General features: G+C 43.8%; 2 protein-coding genes across 2 annotated transcripts in view; both read right to left on the reverse strand.

Moving 5' to 3' along the window:
• On the reverse strand, positions 1-27976 carry LOC309547555 (uncharacterized protein; the record flags this gene model as incomplete). Its single annotated transcript, XM_082247432.1, is given in 4 exon segments — positions 1-2868; positions 2872-5331; positions 27633-27889; positions 27973-27976. Coding segments are annotated over 4 exon segments (5589 nt in total).
• The window catches only part of LOC309550539 (uncharacterized protein), a gene marked incomplete at both ends in the record, with an annotated part of 1004737 nt that overhangs the window by 759303 nt on the left and 217441 nt on the right, over positions 1-27993 (reverse strand). The gene's annotated exons all lie outside the window — the stretch shown is intronic.

Here is a 27993-nt window from a genome sequence, read left to right on the forward strand (position 1 = left end):
TTACCTCTTCATGTGAAGCTCAATGGTCTCAGATGATGAGTTCTTTCCGGGGTAATTTTCTGTGGACACAGTTGCTCCATCCTCATTTATAGATTTAATTTTTACTCCTCGACCATCAATTAGGTCACTCTTAGTTAGGACATTGAGTTCCAGGTCAAAATCTCTGTCCTCATCCATTAGAAATGTGGCTATTTGTGAATCAGCTTCCTCTGGCTCTATTTGGGTGTCTTGCTCTCCATTCCTGTGATTTTGCTCCACATTCATATTTTGGTTATTACCAAAGTCTGTATGTGGTGTCTTGTTAAGCCACTCCTTTGCTTTGTCTGTCATTTTTGTCACATTTTTTTTTACATAAGGGATTTCCCATGTAGTTTGCAGGAGGGAAAAAAAGTGGTCAAGCAGCAGATCAATAAAAGTTCTGGATACATATTCTGATACTGTTTCCTGCATTTCTTCTTTTAATTTGAGAACCTCTTTGAACTCGCTACGTGCATCTTTCACACTAGAAGAGCATTTAGACATTTTAGAGACAATTAAAGGTATTAATTTTTCATTGATTATTGACTCAATGGGAAACGATTTTACAAGATCTGCAATTTCTATTCCTGCATCTGCAATGCATGTGCACAGCGTAACTTTATCCAGTCTCGATGAGGACAAGCGTTTTTCTAGTATTTGTATAATAAAGTTGGTAGCAATTTTCAGGTGTGATCGAACTTCATTGTAGGTTTTATGATGACTGAAGATTTCTTCCACAGCAAGCTGAACAAAATTTGTCATCGACTCTTTTATGATTTTTTTTTTTTGTAGGGGTATCCCATAATCTATAGATTGGTCCTTTGCAGTCTCTGGCACAGCTTGAGTTACAATAAAGTTGATGAGACCTTCCTCCAGATCTTTATTGTTCTTTACAGTGGTGTGTATTTTATTTAAAAAGCATAACTCAAAAATCTTTTTAAGTACTTTTTTAACAGTTGCATCAATAGCAAATTCTGATGCTTTTAATACTCCATGCTTGCCCAGTTCCTTGAAAGCATGTTTTGCACTCCCAAGCATGGCCTTCTTTGCAGCTGGGTTGGTGGCAAGTCCCTTAAAGGATTTTATGACTGTGTCCCTCGTTGCTGAAGATGTTAGTGATTTTAGACCAGAAGTGGCTGATGAAAAAACGATCTTTCCTGATTTAATTGCATCCTTAGCTAGTGAGCTGAATGTCCGTGTTCCTTTGAGAAGGTCTTTGGTGATGTTGAACATTGCTTTAGAACCTTTAATAATTAATTTGAACCCCACTGTTGCAAGAGACACTCCGATACTTATGGCTTTTGATACTGCCCATTGCACCCAGCTAAAAGTACCCGTGATCATACCTTCTATGCCTGCCACCATGTCACTAACACCTTCAGAGATAAGACCGAATCCAAACTGACTTGCTGCTCCACATGTTAATCCACAAACCAATATCCCAGCTAGAATTTGTGCTGCTCCAAGAAAAAAACAAATGAGGGCATCAAAGCAGAACTTTGGCTTTTGTTTCACCTCATAGACAAAGGAAAGTCCATAATCATAGAGAAGGTACATCTCATCTGTCTCTACTTTACTGCTGTTCTCAGTTGTGGAGAGTGTGAACACACTGGTCAGCTCAGTTACTGCATCCTTTCTTTCTCTGTCCAAATCCTCCAACATTTTTATTGAATTTTCAATGTAATTTTTCCAAGAATTCAGCAATTGCATCTTTGTTTGTTTCTGCAAGTCAAAATTAGATTCATGATTGTGTTGTTCAAATCTTGAGCACTGGGCCAAGTCTCCAAAAACAATTATGTTGCAGATTTCAGAGGCATAAATGTTCAGAGCTTCTTTGGCTTGTTTCAATAAGGAAATAGCTTCTTGCTTATAGTCTTTCTTGGCCATGTTAATAGTTATGAAGGCACGATTGTACAGGGAGATCGCCCGATACATATTGTCAGCTTTTTCCATTTTTTTCCAATATGATAATGCACCATAATCATTTTTCTTGTCATTTTTGTGTAAGCATGTCCGATCCACAGCGACCTTAACATAGTCATAAAAATTATCACTTCTTCCTTGTAGAAGGTTCTCAGACTTGGCCTCCAGAATTAAGCTAAGATTATCTTTTAATGGCCCCAAGTCCTTGTGGTCATTGATGTCATCTTCATGAGTGGTGAGCCATAAAGCCCAGGTCTCTTTTAAGGAGTTTAGGGCAGGATGGTAATCCATTTTTGAGGTTGCTTCCACGCTTTGTTGACTGTAAGATTCCTGTTTCTCCTCCTCTGAATAATGACTGTCAAACTTCTTCATGTGCTGACAAAACGAAGTATAGAGCTCATGACGCATGTTGACTATCACAAACTTGCCATTTTCCATGTCTGAAATACGTTCTTTTTCATAATTTTCCCTCAGTTTTCTCATTTCCTCCACAGTTTGTCCCTGATATGAAGCAGCCAGATCATTCTGATTTAACACCATCTGCACCATTCCTGGATTTCCTTTACGTGATGTACGTCCAAATATTTGCTTTTCTACTCTTCTGTTGCTGGGAAAATGAGTAAGAATGACACTTAGACCTCCGCTTTTGTTCACTTCTTCTGTAACTTTGATATCTGTTCCTCGACCACCAAGATTTGTTGCCAAAATGACTTCACCTGACTGAAATGTTTTTGTTTCTACATTGTGTTGGTCACTTTTGGTGTACATAGTAATTTTGTCTGGATTGGATATTTCCCCAATGTTGAGCAACTGACAGCGAAGTTCTTCTGCAGTTTTTACATCCTCACAAACCACCATAACACATTGTCCTTTGGTCCCATATCTTGGACTTGTTTGTATCTCCACCAACATACAGATTTCCCTAATTCAGCCTTCCCGACCTCCAACCACTTGCAGAACTGGTAGCTCCAACCTCTTAGTGTAACGATGAGTGGGCATAGGATAGCAGTATGTTTTGAAATGCTTCTTCAGAAAGGTAAAATCAGCTTCATCCCCTAGAGTACCCGACACCCCATATATTCCATAACCAGAGAGGTATCTCTGAAAGAAATGGAAGTTGGACATGAAGTTGGTGACACAAGATATTTGAGATAAGGCTAGTCTGTGTTTTAATTCCAGAAATTGCTGCAGACCATCTCCCCAGCGCTTGCTTTTCTCCAACACACCTGTGGATTTAAAGTCAATTGGAATGATGCTATGATGCTCGGGTGAATTTGATTTGTCTCTGCTGTCTATGGTGTATTCTCTACCCTTTTCCATCATGATGGCCTGAAGAGCATTCTCCACAAAGACAGGAAGTCGATTCTTGGTGTACTCTTTCAGGTGTTTAGGGATTAAAATGTAACCTTTATTATCAGTCATATCTTCTGGTCTGTAGTCGTCAGAGTATTTAATTTTCAGAGATAGTTCTTCAACGGTGATATTTACCAGCTGTTTTATTGTCATCAGCACACATGCTTGTCCTTGAGGGAGGAGGAGGACCCTGACTGGCTCTCCGGAATCACAGCTGCTTTCAATAAAAGAAGCTTTGTCATCCTTTAGTTCATAAAACCTAAACTGAATGGAATCTTCCAAAACTTTGCCAAAGACTTTCAGCAGATCTTTCTCTTGCTGTGGTCCAAATTTTACTATCAGTTTTTCTAGCTCTGTCTGTTGTAGGTCACTTGTTTCAGAAGATGTCTGAACTTTAACCTCTTGTAGTTCTTCTTCACTGAGGAGACCGAGCTGCACCCCAAATTCTATAATATTAATAGAACTGAAATGCTCAGATGTTTCCTGTCCAAAAACAGTATCTGTTGCAAGCTTGTGAAAATATTGTATTCCTGGAGTCCAGTACACCTCACCTGATTCCGCCATGATTATTTGACACTTATGGAGTTTTGCCCAAATTGCCGTCAGTAGCTGGTCCAAGTGTCTCATCCCCGTAGCATCGTGAGTAAGAAAATTAATTTGTACTCCATTGTCCAAGGTCATATAATCCACCTCATCAACGATGGCGACATCAAACTTGCGTTCATTTCGGGTCTTTTGTCTTTCAAATTCCTGTCTCAGAATGTCAGCAGCAAAGTCTTCAACCGTTCCATATACAATGTGTGAATTATAGGCCTTACGAATGGCTGCAGCTGTTTTTTTGGAATCAGCGGATACCTGTAAATGGGCTGGAGGAATAGCACTGCAGGTTATATCAAATTTTTCATATAGTTTACTCCATTCTTCTGCATCTCGACGAGCCAAGACTGGAGAACTGGTGATAATATCTACTGTTTTTCCTCTTATTGCCAGTATCAAGGCAAACAATGCCACAATACAGGATTTTCCTTCTCCAGTAGCAATTTCCAACAGACAACCATTACCATCATGAGAATTTGAAAGGAGCAGACTTATGACAGAAGCAAACTGAGTGGCTCGAGGAAAATATCCCTCCACATTTTGGTTTTCAGAAATAACAGTTGTGGTGACTTTAACTGCTACTGATAAAGTAATCAAGATTTTCACCATAACTTCCACACTGGGATTGGTCAGATCAAAATCCCTTATCATTTGGATCCCTTTTTTTTTCATTTTAGCATCAAGTTCTTTCTCTGCATACTTGGCAAGATCAGGCATCAATATTTCTAAGACATTTTCAAGAAAATTTAGGACATTTTCTGGATGGCTCAGCTGTCTCATTTCTTGCATGAGTGTCTTTACGTCTTTATCAGTTTCCTTCATAATTTTTGTGTTCAGATATGGCAAAGGGTCTTTTTCTTGCAGAACATCAACTGGCGCATCGAGTCCAAGGTGGAATGTCTTTACTTGATGGAGAATTGTTTGTATGTTCTCCTGGGAGGTTCCAGCTTCGCAAGCTTCTAAGTAAAATGTTAATGCCTGGACAGGATTCCAAATTTCATTGAACAGGATCAGAGTCAGTTGTTCCTTACAGACATCTGAAAAATCTTGGATCATGTTCAGAACAATGTTCCCAGCTGTGGTCCTACTGTCTTGATAGAGCTCTTTTATCACCCGGAGCAGAAATACCGTCTTCTCTTCCATTTCTGTTGCTCTAGATGAGATAGGAGTGTCTTCCATTGTGGCATCGGTCATGGTGACCTCCATCAGGGCTTTCAGGAGCCTAACTTGTTCTGTTAGAGACAAATTCTCATAACAAAACACATGATCCAAATTATGGAAGGCATGACGAGGTGAATTATGTTTTAGAGCATAGACTTGTATCATTTTACATCGCAGTGCAATGATCCTCTCAGCTAAACTTTTGTTTTGCATTATTCCATCTTCCAGAATGCCATGCATGGTCAAGAGTTTGCTGAATTTCTCCTCTACATCTTTAACCTTTGTAAAAAGAAAAAAGGAAAGTAAACAGGAATGTTTTTAAAATATCTTCTGTATGAGTCATATTAATCAATGAAAAGTTTTTTGACTAAGATTTTAAATGGTATTAATTTGCTAATTACTTAGCACCCCCTTTTGTCCAATGCCTTTAACAAATTACTAAAGCAAAATTCTTTTGATCAGGATAAAATATGCTACCGACCCTAATGTTGACAATTCTACCTGGTCCAATTTCAGATTATTTCTTTACTTAAAGTGGAGTTAGTCATTTTTTTGTTTATTTAACCACTTTCAGACTGGAGGATTTGGCTGCTCAAAGACCAGGCCCCTTTTTTCAACTTGGCACTGCGTGACTAACTGACAATTGCGCATTCATGCAATGCTGTACCCAAACTAAATTTACATCCTTTTTTTTCCCCACAAACAGAGATTTCTTTTGGTGGTATTTAATCACCTCTGTGCTTTTTATTTTTTGCGATATTAATAAAAAAAGCGAAAATTTTGAGAAAAAATGACATTTTTAACTTTGTCTTTTGAAAAATATCCAATATACTCAATTTATGTCATATATTTTGGCCAAAATCTATTTAGCTACATGTCTTTGACAAAAAACATCTCAATGAGTGTATTTTTATTGGTTTGCGCAAAAGTTATAGCGTCTACAAACTATGGTGTAAATACTGGAATTTATGCAGCTTTTACTTTCTGACTGCCTATCTCATTTCATGAAGTGCTAAAATGGCAGGGCAGTACAACCCCCCCCCCCCCCCAAATTACCACTTTTTAGAAAGTAGACATCCAAAGGAATGTCCTGAGAGGCATGTTGAGCTCATTGAATATTTCATTTTTTTTTGTCACAGGTCTTTGAAAAATGACTAAAAACTATTTTTTTTTTTACACAAAGTTGTCATTGAAATTATATATTTCTCACACATGCCATGGGTATATGTGCAATTACACCCCAAAATATATTCTGCTGCTTCTCCTGAGTACAGGGATACCACATGTGTGAGACTTTTTGGGAGCCTAGCTGTGTAGGGGACCCCGGAAACCAATCACCACCTTCAGAATTTCAAAGGGCGTACATTTTTCATTGCATTTTCTCACTACCTATCACTGTTTAGGAAGCCCTGAAATGTCAAGATAGCACAACCCCCCCACCCCCCAAATAACCCCATTTTGGAACGTAGACACCCCAAGCTGTTTGCTGAGAGGCATGGTGAGTCCATGGAATATTATATATTTTGCCACAAGTTTTGGGAAAATACATTTTTTTTTTTATCACAAAGCTGTCACTAAAAGATAAATTTCTCACACATGCCATGGGTACATGTGGAATGACACCCCAAAATACATTCTGCTGCTTCTCCTGAGTACAGGGATACCACACACATGTGTGAGACTTTTTGGGAGCCTAGCTGTGTATGGGACCCCGAAAACCAATCACCACCTTCAGGTTTTCTAATGGCGTAAATTGTGCAGTTTACTTGCGCACTACCTGTCACAGGTTCAGAGGCCCTGAAATTTCAAGATATCACCCCCCCCCCCCCAAATGACCCCATTTTGCAAAGTAAACACTCCAAGCTATTTGCTGAGAGGCATGGTGAGTCCATGGAATATTTTATATTTTGCTACAAGTTCCGGGAAATTTATTTTTTATTTATATTTTTTTACACAATGTTGTCACTAAATGATAGATTGCTCACACATGCCATAGGTATATGTGAAATGACACACCAAAATACATTCTGCTGCTTTTCCTGAGTTTGGGGATACCCCATGTGTGAGAATTTTTTGCAGTCTAGCCGCGTACAGGACCCCGAAAACCAATCACCACCTTCAGGCTTTCCAAGGGCGTAAATTGTTGATTTCACTCCTCACTACCTATCACAGTTTCGGAGGCCATGAAATGCCAAGACAGCATAAAACCCCCCCCCCCCCCAAATGACCCCTTTTCGGAAAGTAGACACCCTAAGCTATTAGTAGAGAGGCATGTTGAGTGTTTTGCAGATCTCACTTTTTGTCACAAAGTTTTGGAATTTGAAAAAAGAGGGACAAAAATGCATTTCCCTTTTTTTTTCTTCATTTTCCAAAATAAATGAGAGCTGCAAAATACTCACCATGCCTCTCAGCAAATAGCTTGGAGTGTCTACTTTGTAAAATGGGGTCATTTGGGGGGGGGGGGGGGGGGTTGTGCTATCTTGAAATTTCAGGGCCTCTGAAACTGTGACAGGTAGTGCAGAGGTAAAATGTCCAATTTACGCCACTAGAAAACCTGAAGGTGGTGATTGGCTTTCGGGGTCCCGTACACAGCTAGGCTCCCAAAAAGTCTCACACGGGGTATCCCTGTACTCAGGAGAAGCAGCAGAATGTATTTTGGGGTGTCATTTTACATATACCCATGGCATGCGTGAGCAATATATAATTTAGTGACAACTTTGTGTAAAAAAAAAAAAAACAAATTGTCACCTTCCCAAAACTTAGGGCAAAATATAAAATACTCCATGGAATCAACATGCCTCTCAGCAATTAGCTTCGGGTGTCTACTTTTCAAAAAGGGGTCATTTGGGGGGTGTTTGAACTGTCCTGGCATTTTATGCTCAATCTTAGCCATACATCACCCACTCTTCTAACCACTTGAAGAACAAGCCTTTTCTGTGACTTTTTGTTTACATGAAAAAAATATTTTTTTTTTCACTAGAAAATTACTTTGAACCCCCAAATATTATATATTATTTTAAAGCAGAGGCCCTACAGAACAAAATGGTAGATGTTGCAAATCTTTTTGTCACACGGTATTTGCGCACAGATTTTCCATACACATTTTCTGCGAAAAAATGCATTTTTTTTTAAATTTAATGCACATATACACTATATAATTCCAAATTGTTTGGTAAAATTTAAAAGATGATCTTATGCCGAGTACACAGATACCAAACATGACATGCTTTAAAAATTGTACATGCCTGTGCAGCGGCAACAAACTACGTACATTTTTAAAAGCCTTTAAAAGTCTCTACAGGTTACCACTTTAGACTTACAGAGGAGGTCTACTGCAATAATTACTGCCCTTGACCTGGTGTTCGTGGCGATACCTCACATGCATGCTGCAATTGCGGTTTACATATGACACTAGACCAACGCTTGCATGCGTCTTTGCGCGCAAGCATGGGGGGCTTGACTTTTTTTTATTAATTTTGCTTTTTTATGTTATTTTGACACCTTTCCTTACATTTTTTTTATCATTTTTATTGTTATCACAGTGAATTTAAATATCCCCTATGATAGCAATCTGTAGTGACAGGTACTCTTTTTTAAAAAAAAAATGGACTCTAGATCTCTCCTCTGACCTTTAACAGATCTGACCACACCAAGATTGGTGTGATAAGATGCTTTCCCAATTTCCCAATGGCGCTGTTTATTTCTGACGAAACAGAAGTCATGAAATGCTCGTAGCTTCCGGTATCTTAGGCCATAGAGATGATTGGAGCCATTCTCGTCTCCAATCAGCTCTATGGTTAGATAATTGAACCACCGGCTGCACTCTCAGGTTAACCGGTGGGACAGGAGAGCCCGAGAGTCCCCTCCCACTGCTTGTAAAAGCAGTCTAGCGGCCAATTATTCGCTAGGATTGCTTTTACATGTAAGCCGACCGCTGGCTGTAAAAAATGATACCAAGATGATGCCTAAATCTGCAGGCATCATCCTGGTATAACCACTCAAAGTCCAGCAACGTACCAGTACATTGCTGGTCCTTGTTTGGCATATAGTGTAGGTTTTTTTTCTTTTTTTTTTCATGCAGCCTGTGGGCTGAACGAAAAAAAGAGAACCTAACAGAAATCTCTGCAAGAAAATTGTGTAGTATACCCACCATTAGCCGCCCAAACATCCAAACCCACTTCTTAATAGCGGGTATACATGACAAAATCCATATATACCTAAATGTTTTTTAACTGCAGTGGTGAAATCAACCTACAACAGCGCTGCCATCAGAGATTTCCATATATGTTGAGCGCAAACGCTGTTTGTGTCAGAATATATAAAATCAGTGTGCCAGCCGATGAGTGTAGCTGCAAAGCAAACTGGATAATAATAGAATGAAAAACAATAACAAAGTACAGTAAAAGTACAGTAGGAAGAGTAGAAGAACAGAAAAATAACTCAAACGACAACTATTTTTGGCTTTTTTATTTTATATTCTTTTGTCATTTTTGTAACACTTGTTTTTTTTTTTTTTTACACTTTTTTTTTTTTGAACTGCAACTTTCCAGGTTAGGGTCTCTCAAAATGTTGATCGCCATCAAACATCTTTCGAGACCCGATGTTAGTGTGCCCTACACTGTGTCGTGCTGTACCCTACACTAATACTCCACTAGTGTGTGGTAGCGTTGGAAACATTCCCTGATGCAGAGACCAGGTTGGTAAGGACAGAAGGGACAATAAAAACAGGTGTCATGCCTAAATCCGCACCTGCTACAGACACGACATCTTCATTGGGGGTTTCTTCTGGTAGGGGTACGCGGGAGGACTTGTGGAAAATGCCTCTCATGCAGCCGGCTCACTTCATCTGGTAGGGGAAGTTGGGCAGGAGCACCTCCTGGATACAGGTAGGCTCCAAAGATCTCTTCCTGGAATTCTAGGAAAGATCCGGTTCGTCCTGACGCCCTGTATAGGACAAAGGCGTTCAGCATAGCCAATTGGAATAAATAAACAGACACTTTTTTGTACCAGCCTCTGGCTTTACGGGCAACTAAGTACGGCGCCAAAAGCTGGTCGTTGAGGTCCACCCTTCCCATATTAAGATTATAGTGGTGGACACAGAGGGGTTTCTCCAAAACGCCAGTTGCCATAGTAATTTGGACTGTCGTGTCTGCGTGAAGAGAGGACAGAACGAAAACATCCGTGTATCCCTTCACTTCACTGCAAGCAATTTGTCCGTTTTCAAGCAGGCTCTCTCCCCCCGACTAAGACGGTTATTTACAAGCCGTTGGGGAAAGCGCCCACGGTTAGGTCGCACGGTGCCACATGCACCAATTTGTAATTAAAGCAAGTGACTAAAAAGTGGCACGCTTGTGTAAAAATTGTCCACATACAAATGGTACCCCTTTCCAAATATGGGTGACACCAAGTCCCAAACTATCTTGCCGCTGCTCCCTTTTTAGTCTGGGCAGTTGGGGGGCTCCATAGTGCTATCTTTTCTTTCGTAAACCCGGGAACTAACTGTATAGCCTGTGGCCCTGTCACACAGCTTATACAGCTTGACCCCATATCTGGCATGCTTGCTGGGGAGATACTGTTTCATAGCAAGCTCCAGTAAACTTAATCAGGGACTCATCAAAGCAGACAAATTGTTGGGGGGGGGGGGGTAAACAAGGCTGCAAACCACTGATTGAAGTGATTTACGAGGGGCCGAACTTTGTGGAGCCGGTCATATTCAGCGTCTCCCCGAGGATGACAGATTTTATTGTCGTGTAAGTGCATAAACCACAGAATTTTCTCGTATCTCGCCCTGGACATGGTGAATTGGGTTAGTGGACCAATATAACCGCAACTCACTCCTTTTGGTTATGCTAATGTTAAGGGAAAGGCTCAGAAAGGTTTTAAACTCGGAAACCATTATAGGTTTCCAGCCGGATTGTCTGGCAAGGGACGAATTTGGGTTGGCGACAATGTGATGACCAGCGTATAAATTGCTTTGGTCCACATATGATCTGAAAAGATCTTCTGTGAAAAACAGCTCCTAAAAATTCAGGGGAGTAAAATTGGCTGTTTTCACGTGGATTCCAGGTTGGGCAGTGAATGGGAGGGGGGGGGGGAGTACGGGCGCTGTAGTATCAGTGGGCTGCCAATTAGGATATACCAACGCATCAGGGAGGGCACTATGGGCTCTACGGGCCTGTCTTCGAATACGCGGTGGCTGTGGACCACTACTTGTGCTAGCCACCGCACCAGCTTCAACTGCACTTATGGGACTCGCCACGTCACCAAGTGATACTGCAGGGCTGGTTGTTCTAGGTCCAGGGTGTACTAGGTCGCTGGTGCTTGCCAGTTCCCCAGAAGGCTGAGCGGCACTAGTACCAACACTCTGCTCCATACGAGCATCCTGCGATTCCTGCACCTCAGCAACTCCAGAATGGGGTCAGGTGCGCCTAGTCTTAGCAGGGACCCATCCGTCTTCAGAGCGGTCTGTCAGGGAGCTGCTGCTATCTTCAGGTTCCTATACTGACCCTGATTCTGCCAGTGAGGCTTCCCCATCGCTCTCATCTGACATGGTTAGTATACTGTAGGCCTCTTCACTACTGTACCACCGTTTGGTAATTTTAGCCACTAAATTTACCGGTACAGTTGTGTGACTCACAGGTAAAAAAGCACCTGGCTGTCAAGGACTATTTCAACCACTACCAAAAAACTGCTAATGCTAGTAGGGATCAGGCCTGACTCTGCTAACACAGCGGTTTTGTGTTTTTTGTAAGTGACAGTAATCTATTTATTTCTGCACTTGCCTGGGTGGGGTGGGGTGGGGTGGGCTGAGTGGAGGGGCTAAACGCAGGTGTTGGCAGGAATCAGTGCAAACACTGCATTTTGGGAACCCTAAACTATGGGGACGCTAGTATAGTTCTGATCAGATCAGATATGGATCTGTTCAAACACTATACTAGTAATGGAGGTGTATGTGTGTGTATGTGGTAATCAAGGGGTTAACAAATATTTCTAACTATGCGCCGGGGATCTGCGCTGTCCTAAACTGACGCTAACACTAACTAATGTCACCTGTGTCACTAATAATAGTGATCAGAAAAAAAACTGTACGCTATAAAAGTGACACTGTGACAAGGCAATGAAGGGGTTAACTGGGGGTGATCAGGGGGTTCAATCTTTATTGCTGAGGGTGGCGGGGACCCTAAACCTACGAAACTAACTCGCTAGCGCTAACTGAAGTCACACTCACACCATCACAGATATACAGTAAACCACTATATTACCTGTATATAGTGTGCAATGTGATGGGGGGAGGGGTTAACTGGGGGTGATCAGGGGGGATCATGGGGTTAAATCTTTATTGGGGGGGTGGCGGTTATTCTAACCCTGAAAGGAACGGCCGTAAGCGCTAAACCAGGTCACAACTCACATCAATACAGGAATATAGGAAACAGCTATATACTGTATACGGTTTGTGTTGTGACAGGAGGTGTAGGGGTTAACTAGGGGGGGTGATCGGATGTTAAGTGTGCCTAGCTAGGTGTGTGCAATTGTGCTGTGTGCAGTTCTCACAGTTCTGATCCTCTCTCTTCTCTCTGAATCCAAAAAAGGATTTTGGGAGGAGAGAGCGGGGCATTTCTGTGCCTGTGTTTACATTACACAGGCACAGGTCAGTCTCTGATTGGGCAGGACTGATCAACAGGTCCAGGCCAAAAATTATTGGCCTGGACCTGATGACTGATCGGTTCTGAACCCAATCAGACCATCAGCGGGGCCGGGGGCGCGCAGGATCGTGCCTTAAGCGGCGGGAGCGAGCGACGTAGTACTACATCTCTTTGCCCAGCAGCGAGTGTGAGAAAGCTTTCCATCACCTCAAGAGAGGCCTCACACAAGCACCGATACTGGTCCATGCAGATCCAACCAAGCTATACAAGCTTCATGTGGATGCCAGCCAAGAAGGGTTCGGTGGGGTTCTATACCAGGAACAGGATGGTGAACTTTGCCCCATAGTATATGTGAGACAAAGTTTGACCCCGTCTGAAAAGAACTATCCTGTGCAGAAGCTGGAGTTTCTGGCCTTAGAGTGGGCTGTAGTAGATAAGTTAAAAGATTATCTGTACAGAGCCTCTTTGGTGGGGAGGACAAATAATAATCTACTGACGTACCTATTTTCCTCGACTGAGCTAGATGCTACCGGGCATTGATGGCTGATGGCCCCGTCTGGATTTCAGTTCAGTCTGAAGTATTGACCCGGAACAGGGAACAGAGATGCTTATGCTTTGTCTCAAAGGCCTCGTATGCCAACCAAAGAGTCAAATGGCTGGACTTATGTGACATCCTAAGAAGTACAAGCTCTATGTCAGGGCATCGTCAATAGATTCAAGAGAACTGTTGGAGCTGAATCCATTGGAGCCACCCCAAAGTGAAGACTTGCAGTGTTGCCCCCTCTAAGAACTCCCAAGAAAAGTGTCAGACTGTCATGGCTGCTCTCCTTGATGAACATGGACACTTAGACCCTATCAGGCTGTTTAGGTTAGTCAGGGACAGGTTCTATTGGCCTAACATTGGTGCCGAAGTAGAGAGCTATTGTTACTCCTGTTTACCATGCATCCAAAGGAAGACCTTGCCAGTAAAAGCTGCACCCATGGGATATTTATAAAGTCAAGGACCTATGGAGCTAGTTTGCATTTACTTCCTGTGCCTGGAACCTGATGCTGGTGGGAGAAGCAAAGGGTTTGATTTATTTAAGGCAAATAAACTGTCCACTTTGCAAATTGCAGTTGCACTCTGCAAGAGCAGTTGCTCCAGAGATCTAGTAAATGAGCAAAAGCTCTGCTGATTTCCATCATCAAAGCATGAGCAAGCAAAAAATTGGATTTTTGTAAGACCTTATCATAAAATCCTTTTCTCTGAAGTCCATTGACAGACGCAGATCCTATGCTTCTTCACTATTGGGTTATGCGCCATCTACAGGAGTATACTAGGCAGTGAAAAGTTTTCACTCGACAAGCCTATAGGGGCTGTCCCTCATGACATAACCCCAGACACACTGTGCTCTCATTTGAGTTTCATAGCAAGCAGTGAAAAGAAGACAACCCTCCCCAAAATATCGTCCATTGACAGACACAGATCTTATGCTTCTTCACAATTGGGACGTCCCAAAGCAGTATAGGCATGAGGGGTGGGAAGAAAGCAAACAAAACTGTTAACGTATTTCCTAGGCTAAAAACGTAGCCAACTGGGTAACAAAAAACTCAACCAGTACCAACAGGAGCTTACCCACAAAAAATAAAAAATTCAACCCCTTAAAGTGAAAAAACCAAGTCTCTTTAACCACTTTTCCACCGGAGGATTTTCCTGCTTAACGTCTAGGCCACTTTTTGCAACTTGGCACTGCGCAAATTTAACTGACAATTGCGCGGTCATGCAACCCTGTACCCAAACAAAATTTACGTCCTTTTTTTCCCACAAACAGAGCTTCCTTTGGTGGTATTTGATCACCTCTGCGCTTTTCATTTTTTGCGATATTAATAAAAAAAGAGCGAAAATTTGCGAAAAAATTGACATTTTCTACTTTGACAGTTGAAAATATATCCAATATATTCAATTTTTGTCATATATTTAGGCCAAAATGTATTTAGCTACATGTCTTTGACAAAAAAAATCCTCAATGAGCGTATTTTTAACCGCTTTAAGACCGGAAGATTTTACCCCATTCCTGACCAGGCTAGATTTCGCGATTCGGCACTGCATTATTTTAACGGACAATTGCGCAGTCGTGTGACGCTATACCCAAATTAAATTTATGTCCTTTTTTCCCCCACAAATATAGCTTTCTTTTGGTGGTTTACTAACTACGGGAAAGATTTGTCATTTTTATTATTTATGGCGGCGATCTGCGTTTTTTTGCGGGACTGCGACATTGCGGCGGACAGATCGGACCCCTGACTGTCATTTGACACTTTTGGGGGTACCAGTGACATTACTATAGTAAACAGTGCTATAAATATGCACTGTTACTGTAATAATGACACTGGCAGGGAAGGGGTTACCTTTATTGGTGATCAAGGGGTTAAATGTATGCCTCATGCTTACTGACGTGTGTGGGGGGAGGGGATTGTGTGACACAGGCACAGATCGCAGGTTCAGCTATACTGAATCCTGTAATCTGTCCCTGTCTGTCACTTAGGAGATCCGCCCGCTTTGTTTACACAAGCGGGTGGATTTCCTCACTCGATCCCTGACGATCAGGGAAGAGCGGTGGTGATCACCGCCTCTCCTCCCCTGGCCCAACTCCCGCTGTGTCTGAATACAGCGGGAGCGAGCCTCCGGCGGCGGGGAGAGTCTGGTGACGTAGGTCTACGTCGCCAGACGATAACGAGCCACTTTGCCGCAGTACCAGCTCAGTAAGTGGTCGGCAAGTGGTGGAGGCATCCGAGAATGCCAATAAGTCTACCACTTTACACACTCGAGTAAGAGAGGCCTGATGCTGCAGTTCAGAGTATTATATATAATAGTATAAGGAGATAACAGACCAGTATATGACCAGTATAGGAGATCTGTAGATGGGAGGACAGTGCAGAGTATTATATATAATAGTATAAGGAGATAACAGACCAAGAGGCACTCAGCGCTCTAGAATAATGCGCCTTCACAGGGAAAGGAGGAACCTGACCCTTCAATGAACAGGCCTGAACAACTGTCTGCCTGATCCATCTGGATTTGGTCGCCACAGACGCAGCTGAACCCTTACGAGATCCCTCAGTAAGGACAAACAGAGAATTGGATGTCCTAAAAAGCTCTGTGGCCGACACGTAAACCCTGATCGCCCGAACCACATCCAGAGAATGGAAGGCAAATTCCTTGGGATGTTTAGGCTGAGGACAGAGCGAGGACAAAACACAATAACTTCATTGAGGTGAAAATGAGACACCACCTTAGGAAGGGAAGACTGATTAGGTCGGAGAACTACCTTTTCTCTATGAACGACCAAATAAGACGAACAACAGGAAAGCGCCTCCAACTCAGACACTCTGCGGGCAGAAGTAATTGCCCCCAGAAAGGCAACCTTCTGAGATAACAAAGGCAGAGATATGTCCCTAATATTCTCAAAAGAAAGCTGTTGAAGAACAGACAAAACCAAATTCAAATCCCACGGAGGTAAAGGAAGGAGGAGCCAGATGACGCGCCCCTGGAATAAAGGTGCGAATCGATGAATTAGTTGCCAACGAATGTTGGAAGTAAATGGCTAAGGCTGACACCTGGCCCTTGATCATGCCCAAAGCCAACGCTTTGCTCAACTCCTTTCTGCAAGAAAGACAAGACCCTCCACCGAAAACAAGCGAGGATGCAATTTTTGTGACTCACACCCTGTAATATACATCTTCCAAGTACGATGATAAATTATCCTGGAAGTCGTTTTTCTAGCCCTCAACTGGGTAGGAATCACAGATTCAGAGAGACCTCTGTCTATCAAAACCTGGCCTTCAACAGCCATGCCGTCAAAGCCAGCGATCGTAAAGCAGGATGGAAGACAGGCCCTTGAGACAGCAGATCCTCTCTTAGAGGCAGCCACAAAGGATGCACGATGACCATCTTTACCAGGTCTGCGTACCACGACCGGCGAGGCCAGTCTGGGGCCACCGGAATAACTGGCACCTTTTCCACCGCCAACCTGCGGAGGAACCTCAACAACAGCTGTATCAGAGGAAAGACATAAAGCAGCCGATATTGGCTCCAATGAACCACCAATGCATGTGCGGCGCCGGCCAGAGGTTTTCAAGCCCTGGCCACGAACCTATTTACCTTCTTGTGCAGACAAGATGAAACAGATCCACCTCCGGAGTTCCCCGCTGGGCACACAGGAGATAAAAAAAATCTCTGGATGCAGGGACCATTCCCCCTGATCCAGAACCAGACGACTCAGGTAATCCGCCTGCCAGTTCTCCACTCCTGAAATGTGAGCTGCGGAGAGAGCCGGGACATGTTCCCGGCCCAAGTCAGAATCTCAGCCATTTCCTGGGGCGCCCGGGCACTTTTGGTGCCCCTTGGATGATTGATGTAAGCCACAGCCATGGCATTGTCGGATTGTACCCGAACTGGAAAGCCGTGCAGCCGAGTCATCCAGTGGAGCAGGCAGATCCTGATTGCCCTGAGCTCCAGGACATTTTTCAGCAAGGAGGATTCCTCCGTTGGCCAGATTCCCTGGGCACAGAGACTGTTCAGCACTCCACCCCAGCCCAACAGGCTGGCATCTGTGGTGACTACTGTCTACATCAGTGGTAGAAAAGACTTGCCCTGGCTCAGAGCGGGCGGCAGAAGCCACCACCAGAGCTCTAGAGCTCTAACCTCATGGACCGGCTCAGACATGCCATTCTGTCAAAGGACTGCGGATCCTTGACAAGAATCTCTATCCGTAGAGGTCTTGTGTGAAATTGAGCAAATGGGACCTGCGAAATGGAGAGACCGCTGATGACCCCCGAATATAGGGATTTGCAGATACGCAACTTTGATATCGATGGATGCCAGAAAATCCCCTTGATTTAAAGACGCTAACACCGATCAAACGGATTCCATCCAAAACTTGTGCACCTGCACAAAGTGGTTCAGTGACTTGAGGTTCAAAATTGGACGCACCTTGCCCTCCTTTCTGGTCACCGTAAACAGGTGTGAAAAAAAAACCTGGAAAACTTCTCCTGCTGAGGAACCGACACAATCATTCCCTGTGCAAGGAGATCCTGCACTGCCTCCCTGAGAGCCTTCAAGTGATCCAGAGACAGACGGAGATTGGAGGGAAACAATCTGCCTGCTGGACGAGACTGAAATTCGATCTCGTATCCTGAACAAATTCGTTTGTGAAGCCATTTGTCCTGAATCAGACGTCCAGGGTTCCTGAAAGTAACGCAGACGTCCCCCCACCCCAAAGAGTCCCCAAATAGCCGTTCACCCAAAAATGAGAGATCAGTTAAGGCCTTATTAAATGCCAGGTCCGCCAACCAGCTCTGCAGCCACACCATGTGGCGCATGGCAATCCCCAACCAGAGGAGCCGCGTCCAGGGCTGCAGCACACAGGTACACCAGGGTCTGGGCCTCCTGGTCTGTGAGCTGAACTAGAGTCGGGGGAACTGTCTCAGTGTTCAAGTTACCCCTAAGCACTTTAATACATAACCATCTGAGAAACCAGGACAGACACGAATACAGGTCTAAGTATTGAGCCCGCCAGCAAATGTAGGTGGCGGGAAAGGGATTCCAGTCCACCGGGTCCGTAAACACTGGGGAGTCTTCCACAGTTACCACAGTACAGTTGTTCAACATAGAAACAGGATGATCCACCTTAGGCAACACTGTCCAGTGATTTGAGACTGAGTCAGCAAAGGGATAACGGCGTTTAAAGCGCTTTTGCACCACTAGCACATGCTTAATGCGCCGCCATAGCTCATTCACAATATCGTGAAAGTCTTTGGGACAAGGGAACACCTGACCCGACTTCTGGGCTTTGCGGGAGCCAAAAACTACCCGCTGTCCTTACTGTGTCGGCTCATCATCCATTTGCGTTTCCCTTACTAAACGAATCAGTGCTTCCACTCTAGCGCGTTCCCGCGCTGCAGCCAAGGAGGACATATCCTCCTGACCATCTGACTGCGAGGACAGGGATCCCTCAGGAATGGGATTGTCCATGGCGACCATATCAGGCTCTGATTCAGACTACTGAGAAAGCAGTGGCCATTTCTGGGTAGCGACTTGTTTCATCACAAGTCCACCTTTGACGCCAGATTTTTCAAAGCTGCAGACAGAAACATGAGAGACTGTGATCCGGATGGTCCGACATGCACACTAATAAAGTCTGAGGGGGAATTTTCACCTTGGGACACCAATTTGCAAGTTTTAGACAAAAAAGTGCACCGCCCCTTTAAATCGCGGTCCGCACCGCTATACTGTGCATACTTGCCAACTGTCCCTTTTTTGCCAGAAAGTCCCAGCAAATAGGAGCCTGTCCTGACTAATTTACTAATTTACTCTGCCGGGACATGTCCTGGCAAATCAGTGTCAACCAGCTTACAGACACACACACAGACTCTGCGGCATAAAGCCACGCCCACCAATTCCAGCACAGCCAGCCCCAGAGAAGCCCATCCTCTGCCAATGGCTGGGAGGATAGAGGAATGGATGAGCACTGATTGGCTGTACAGGGGAGTGCGTGTGTTGAGGTTTATGGCGGGTGGAGTCATGTGTATCTGGCGGCTGTCCCCAACTTCCTGAGATGACCTGACATTGTTGTGACAACGTGTTCCTGGAAAGATCCCCGGAGAGCTCTGAGTCATGGATGGCTTCTCTGTACACATGAGGATGGGAGGTCAGCAGTAGTGATGGACGAACATCGGCCGGGGGGGGTTCGCGTAGGTCAGCCACGAATTTTCTCAAATGTCCGCGAACCGCAAGTTCGCGGCGGGCCCCATTGACTTTAATGGGAGGCAAACTTTAAAAACCTTTAGGTAGTGATGGACGAACATCGGCTGGGGCGGTTCGCGAACGCCAGCCACAAATTTTCTCAAAAGTCCGCAAACCCACGAGTTCGCAGCAGGCCCCATTGACTTTAATGGGAGCCGAACTTTAAAAACCTTTAGGTCATATTGGCAGCCACAAAAGACATACTAGCTGTGCACAAATAGTCCCAGCACATGGACAATGTCATAACAGAAGTATTGCAATTGAAAAAGTTGCCCTAATTTTTTTTTTTACAGCAAAAAATATATATATTTTTTTTCATAAATCAGCCAGAACTGACAGCAGCCGGTAAATACATTGTCTAATACATATAGGGTTTCTGTGTGACCGCAGCCGATCTCTAACTGCCCCTAAAGCAACCACAGGATACCTCTCCCTATAGTAAAGAGACTGTAATAGACCCTAGAACGACATTAAATGACTTTTGTGGACATTGACAGAGCGATTTCTGTGTGACCGCAGCCGATCTCTAACTGCCTCTAAAGCAACCACAGGATACCTGGCCCTATAGTAAAGAGACTGTAATAGACCCTAAAATGACATTGGAGCATTTTAAATGACTTATGTGGGCATTGACAAAGCGATTTCTGTGTGACTGCAGCCGATCTCTAACTGCCCCTAAAGCAACCACAGGATACCTCTCCCTAAGCTCAAAAGATACTAGACCTATACTGAATTACAAGCCCTCAAAAGGAGTTTTGTGGATCTTCACAGCACTATATGTGTCTAGCAAACTCTCCCTAATGAGCACAGCAGACCTTTCCCTACACTGGCAGAAAGCGGAATGTGAAATGGCCGCCAGGTCGGGTCTATTTATAGGGTAGGGGGGACTGTCCATGTGCTGGAATGTTTCAATTGGCTGTCCCGTTCCACCTGACGGCTGTGTCACGGGTCAAAGTTCTCCCCAATGTAAACAAATATGGCCGCCACAAACAACACCATGTGTCCGAACATTTGGCGGGTAGCGAACAAGCAAAATTTGCCGCGAACCGACCAACGGGCCAACCGCAAGGCCATCTCTACCTTTAGATCATATTTGCAGCCACAAAAGACTTACAAGCTGTGCACAAATAGTCCCGCCACATGGACAATGTCATAAAAGAAGTATTGCAATTGTAAAAGTTGCCCTATTTTTTTTCCATAAATCAGCCAGAACTGACAGCAGCCGGTAAATACATGTTTAATACATATAGGGTCCATTCATACATCTGTAAAATGGGACCGCATCCATTCCACAATTTGGCAGAACATTTACAGACCCATTGATTTTCAATTCCAGTCTGAAAAATAAAGCGTTCACAGGATAAAGAAGTAAGCGTCGGCCAGTATAGGCCTAAAAAATTAGCCCACATGGGTTTACCTGACAGCTAAGAACGTAGTATACTGTGGCTGAAGGTACATTAGGCATTCACAGGATACAGAAGTAGGTGTCGGCCAGTATAGGCCCCAAAAATTAGCCCACATGGGTTTACCTGACAGCTAAGAACGTAGTATTCTGTGGCTGAAGGTACATTAGGCATTGACAGAAAAAATAATTGTCGGCCATGAAAGGCCCCGAAAATTAGGCAATCAATGGACATGAAATGCCTTTTATGCCGCTGTATTTAGCAAAGACAAGGACCATGAATAGTTGTGGGTGGATGGCGGTCTGGCGGATATTTGTGGCCTGTCATGAGGAATTTAAATGAAACATGGTCTACTGATCACATGTGTTGAATTCCTCAGAGATCCATGCCTCATTAATTTTTATAAATGTGAGGTAGTCTACACTGTCATGAGCTAGGCGAGTGCGCTTATCGGTCATGATCTCCCCTACTATGATGAACTTCCTTTCGGACAGGACACTGGACGGGGGGCAAGCCAACAGTTCCATTGCAAATTGTGCAAGCTCTGGTCAGAGGTCAAGCCTGCCCACCCAGTTGTCCAGGGGTTCATCACTCCTCAGAGCGTCAACATTGGCCGTTAACCCGATGTAGTCGGACACCTGTCGGTCTAGGCATTCCCTGATGCTGGATCCGGAGTACAGCTGTCGATGGGTCAGCTGAAAGAAGGATCTCATATCTGAAGTGACCAACACATCTTCAAACCGCCCTCTTCTTGCAGGCGCTGTTGGATTGCTACCAGCAACTGTCTCTCTGTGACTGGAAATTCCTCTGCCAGCGCATGCAAAAGCAGAATGCAGCATTTCTCGCAGCAAGGCCTGGAAGTGCTGCATTCTGACCGCCCTCTGTGATGGTGGTAACATTTCTGCCATTTTTTGTTTGTACCGGGGATCTAAGTACGTTGCCACCCAGTACTTGTCCTCGCCCTTAATGCTTTTTATACGGGGGACCCCCTTAAAACACTGGAGCATGAAGGCCCCCATTTGCACTATACTGGAAGCGGTGTAGTGGCCTGGCTCCAGCTCATCATCCAGGATAATGTCATCCTCGTTCTCCTCCCCCTATCCACGGATAACACCAGGGATCCCAGAAAGGTTTAAAGCATACTCTTCTTGCTCCTCCTCATCCGCCCCGGAACCATCCTCCTCTGACTCCTCTTTAGACTCCTGTTGTTGACTTGTCTCAGATGGATTAGCACCCCCTGGAAATTCATCCAACATTGCGACTTCCTCATCTTCCTGCTCCTTGATGGCTTGATCAATGACACGACGCAATGCATGCTCCAGAAAGAAGGCGTAAGGTATGATGTCACTGATGGCGCCCTGGCCGTGACTGACCAGTTTGTTAATCTCATCAAATGGCCGCAGAAGTCTGCATGCGTCGCGCATGAGCAGCCACTGGCGAGGTGAAAAAAACCCAAGCTCCCCAGAACCTGTCCTGCCGCCGAGTTAGTACAGGTAGTCGTTAACTGCACGTTTCTGCTGGAGCAGCCTATCAAGCATATGCAAGGTTGAGTTCCATCGCATCGGGCAGTCACAAATAAGACGCCTGACGGGCAGGTTTGGTCGCCGCTGAATGTCAGCAAGGGAGCCATGGCTATGTAAGATCTTCTGAAATGGCCCGAGATTTTCCTGGCCTGCCGCAAGACGTCCTGGACCCCAGGGTATTTGGCAACGAATCGCTGCACGACCAAGTTCAGGACGTGTGTCATGCATGGCACGTGTGTTATTTTGCCCAGTTTCAGCATGCTCAGCAGATTGGCACCATTGTCGCACACCACTTTAGCAACTGTCAAATTGAGCGGTGTCAGCCACTGATCTGCCTGTGAACGCAAAGCTGAAAGGAGTGCAGGAACAGTGTGGCTCTTGGATTCCAGGTAAAACAGACGCAGCATAGCATGGCAACGCCTCACCTGGCATGTGGAATAGGTTCTGGGGATCTTGGGCGGCGCAGCGGAAGAGACGATAGCAGCGGAAAAGGAGGAGTCAGCCGAGGAGGAGATGGAGGAGGAGGAGAAAAAGAGGCAGGCCTGCATGCAATCCGTGGCGGTACAACCAAATCTACACGGGTTACATGCTTGACGGCCGTCAGAAGGTTCACCCAGTGGGCAGTAAAAGTGATATACCTTCCCTGTCCGTGTTTTCTAGACCATGTGTCTGTGGTCAGATGTATCTTGGCACCAACACTCACCATATGAATCTTGAAAAGATATCACTTGTCCATATCTGCTTTGTAGGAACATAATTCATGTTATGATATTAAAATCATTGGGTCACCATGTGTTGTGTATGTTAGTGAGGTGGATGTGTGTGGTTTTATGTGTGTGTGGTATGGTGTGTTTTGGGTACCTTTTTAACTTAGTGTAACATTTCCTAGTATATTTTAATAAAAGTATTTTGGTTTGATAAAGCCCAGTGAGTTTTAGTATTGATTTATTGACTATCACTCATTAATAATGGTTGAGTCAACAAATTGGTTTTTACTCTCAATTTTGTTTGATAACTTCTATACCATTGATTGTTCAATCAATATGAATAATATAGGATTGGATTTTACATTTTCTTACAGGATATATATATATATATATATATATATATATATATATATATATATATATATATATACACAAACCTAAATCCAAAAAAGTGAGGACACTGTACAATTGAGTAAAAAAGGAATGGACTAATTTACAAATCTCATAAACCTATATTTTATTCACAATATAATATACATAACATATCAAATGTTGAAAGTGAGACATTTTGAAATGTCATGCCAAATATTGGCTCATTTTGGATTTCTTGAGAGCTACAGATTCCAAAAAAGATGGGACAGGTAGCAATAAGAGGCTGGAAAAGTTAAATGTACAATTTGCAACTTATTAGGTCAATTGGCAACATTATTGGATATAAAAAGAGCCTCTCAGAGTGGCAGTGTCTCTCAGAAGTCAAGATGGGCAGAGGATCACCAATTCCCCCAATGCTGCGGCAAATAGTGGAGCAATATCAGAAAGGAGTTTCTCAGAGAAAAATTGCAAAGAGTTTGAAGTTATCAACATCTACAGTGCATATTATCATCCAAAGATTCAGAGAATCTGGAACAATCTCTGTGCATAAGGGTCAAGGCCGGAAAACCATACTGGATGGCGGTGATCTTCGGCCCCTTAGACGGGACTGCATCACATACAGGAATGCTACTGTAATGGACATCACAACATGGGCTCAGGAATACTTCCAGAAAACATTGTCAGTGAACACAATCCACCGTGCCATTCGCCGTTGCTGGCTAAACTCTATAGGCCAAAAAAGAAGCCATATCTAAACATGAGCCAGAATCGCAGGCGTTTTCTCTGGGCCAAGGCTCATTTAAAATGGACTGTGGCAAAGTAGAAAACAGTTCTGTGGTCAGACGAATCAAAATTTGAAGTTCTTTTTGGAAAACTGGGACGCCATAATGTGACGAGACCCTTGCTCGCTCTGTCCGCTCTCCCGACACTCCTCTGTTTCTAGTCAGTCAGCTTGCAGATCGCAACGTCTGAAGGTTCGGTCAACCAAGGATCCGGGATCCGAACTACAGCTATGTGCCGTCCGGAATCCATTAGAACAAACCTTAGGCAGGCTGTATGTAAGTTCAAACAGGAAGACAATTTATTGGAGGAACACAGCACACTTTTATACAGAATTTGGAACATCCTGCCCCCAACAACCGCCCTCCCATTGGTTAATTGCAAAGTACCTGCAGTTCCCATTCAGGTCCTCTTTAGCCATGCAAATGAGGAATTGAAAATGAGTCAGCAGTGATTGGTCAGATAGCTTGACCAGAAGGACTGCCATGCAAATGAGGACTTGAAAATGAGTCAACAGGGGCTGGTCAGATAGCTTGACCAGAAGGACTGCCATGTGCCAGGAGACAGAAGCCCCAGGGGGCAATCAATGTACACAATAGTCAGACACAGAACAATGGTTCCCTAACGAGCCCTCAATACACATTACTCTGAGTGTCAATACATCCCTTAGCAGACAGCAGGTGAGGTCATTAGCACACCTGACAATAGGTGAATGGAAAGCCACCTCAGACCAAAAGCAACATTGTTTAGACAGCACGTCTCCACATTGAACTTCCTGGAATGACCATATTAGGAGTTGAACTTCCTGGTCAGAGACCTCATGCTGTACAGGGAATAAAAATCTTCATATTACAAGGGCGACATTATTCCTGAATATGACTGTCCCATTTGTAGTAGTCCAAACCATATTTTCAGTGTTCACCACCCATCCATAACAGATGCAGGGTGACTTAAACATAAGAGAGTCCCATAAGGCTGGGCATGGTGCCCCCCAACCTCTCAAAAGGAATTTGGGGTCCACAACCCCCATGCCCAAAGTGGCTCCCGTCACAGCCATGTCATCTGGACTAAAGAGGACAAGGACAACCCAAGTTGTTATCAGCGCTCAGTTCAGAAGCCTGCATCTCTGATGGTATGGGGTTGCATGATTGCATGTGGCATGGGCAGCTTACACATCTGGAAAGGCTCCATCAATCCTGAAAGGTATATCCAAGTTCTAGAACAACATATGCTCCCATCCAGACATCGTCTCTTTCAGAGAAGACCTTGCATTTTCCAACATGACAATGCCAGACCACATACTGCATCAATTACAACATCATGGCTGCGTAGAAGAAGGATCCGGGTACTGAAATGGCCAGCCTGCAGTCCAGATCTTTTACCCATAGAAAACATTTGGCGCATCATAAAGAGGAAGATGCGACAAAGAAGACCTAAGACAGTTGAGTAACTAGAAGCCTGTATTAGACAAGAATGGGACAACATTCCTATTCCTAAACTTGAGCAACTTGTCTCCTCAGTCCCCAGACGTTTGCAGACTGTTATAAAAAAGAATAGGGGATGCCACATAGTGGTAAACATGGCCTTGTCCCAACTTTTTTGAGATGTGTTGATGCCATGAAATTTAAAATCAACTTATTTTTCCCTTAAAATGATACATTTTCTCAGTTTAAACATTTGATATGCCATCTATGTTGTATTCTGAATAAAATATTGAAATGTGAAACTTCCACATCATTGCATTCTATTTTTATTCACAATTTGTACAGCGTCCCAACTTTTTTGGAATCGGGTTTGTGTGTATATATATGTATGTATGTATATATATATATATATATATATATATATATATATATATATATATATATATATATATATATATATATATATATATATATATACTTCTTTATAGGATCTAGCTTTAAGGATTTGTTTCTAGAGGTTCTCAGTCTAGAGTATTTAGACTACAGAAGAACCTAAAACAGGCCACGAGAAAGCGGTGGAGAATGCTACAACCGAGAGCAGAGGAACAAATTTTCAATCTGAAAGTAAGGATGCATGACTTTCAACCAGGAGATTGTGTGTTGTTGAGGAACCTAGGAGTGCCTGTAAAACACAAGTTGCCAGACCGCTGGCGACCTTACCCTTACATCATCTGCAAACTACTCTCTGGGATGCCCATGTATCAAATCTGCCCTGAAGGAAAATAGGCACTTTGACCATGTGGCATCGGAATCATTTGCTTCTCTTTTTAAAAGTCGGGTGGAGTACCCTAGTCCACGAACTCTCCAGGCAATAAATCACTGCCCCTCAGAACCCGGCTGCGGCAGTGAGGACAGAACAACCAACCAAGTAGAAGATGATCACAGTGATGAGGAGATAGTGCCTCACTGGCTATGACTAGTAACCCAAGAACTGGCTTTGGCCTTCAGACAGTTGAGAATGAAAGAAGAGGATCTTTAGTTTCAGAAGTAGAAAATTCTGCCTCTACCTGAAAGGGTTTTTGAGGTAAAATTGAGATAGTCAGCCCATCTAATGAAGAGGGTGTTGGAGATCTGATCAGCTTTAATGATGGAGATTGGAAGTCCTCCTGAAGCTAAAATCCCATTTGCAGATGTAGAGTCGGATGAGAGAATGGAATCTCGTGGAAATACAGTAGAACTTGTATGAACCCTGTTCACAAAACCACAGAAATCTTGAGGACTTGCTAATGCATCTGGTGTAGATCTTGACTGTCAGGGTAGCTTTACCTAAGCCTGGCTGAGGCTGGAAAAGGTGTGAGACTTCTGCTGCTCTCTCTCTTCCAATTTCTCTCTCCTGTCCTTCCTTCTGCCCAGGGTTAGAGCCCCCGAGCACAGAGGTTCTCTTCAGATGACTGGACTCCTTCCCTCACTGCTAGGCTTCTGAACATTTATGGTCTATCTCCCTACATTATTAGCCTTGCCTACCCAGGAATCTGTGGAGACTCCATACATATTCAGACTTTAGCCTCTGTTCCGCTACCCTCTAAGTTCCAGTACTATCCAGTAAGTTCTAGAAACCAGGGGGAGGTAACAGAGGTACAGCCCTTAGAGCTCTTTACAGCTAAACACAAACAAATTAACCCCAACTCCTCTGCCTACAGGGGAGCCAAACTATATTTACCTACTGTACACTGAGGGTGCTACACAGGGAATACTTAAATACTCCATATACTCAGACTCGTTGTCAGGAGCTTGCGCAAGGTGCTCTGTAATAGCTCTACAGAATAATGTAATTACGCTAAACTCATCTGTATGTTATGGAGGCACCAGAGGTTTCAAAATATATCAGAATTAAATAGCACAGTGAGTATACTGTATATAATATATGCTGTACATGTATGTTACCTCAGTGTTTTGGATGGGAAGGGCATCATCTTCTACTATGTAGTGAAGGATTTGAGTTTCCTTCTGTCTTTGTAACCCTTTGTTTCTTCTCATCTTCAGCTCCTTATTGAATTTGGCTTGTTTTTCTTCTAGAAATTTACTTTCCTTCTCAATCTCCTCCTGAATTTGCCTCTCTCGCTCGATCTGCTGCTGCCGCCTCTTCTCTTCCTCTTGAAGTTTTCTTCTCGCCTTCTCTTTCTTGTCCTCTTCTTGTTTGCCTTTAAGAGAACACATTTCATTTTATGACGAGTTTGTAATGGTAATACACTGCAATCCATGGTGGGAAACAGTTTTTACCCACCCATATCGGATTACCATAGCC

The sequence above is a fragment of the Pelophylax lessonae genome (genome assembly GCF_965119305.1).
Source record: "Pelophylax lessonae genome assembly, chromosome: 1".
Classification (NCBI taxonomy): Eukaryota; Metazoa; Chordata; class Amphibia; order Anura; family Ranidae; genus Pelophylax; species Pelophylax lessonae.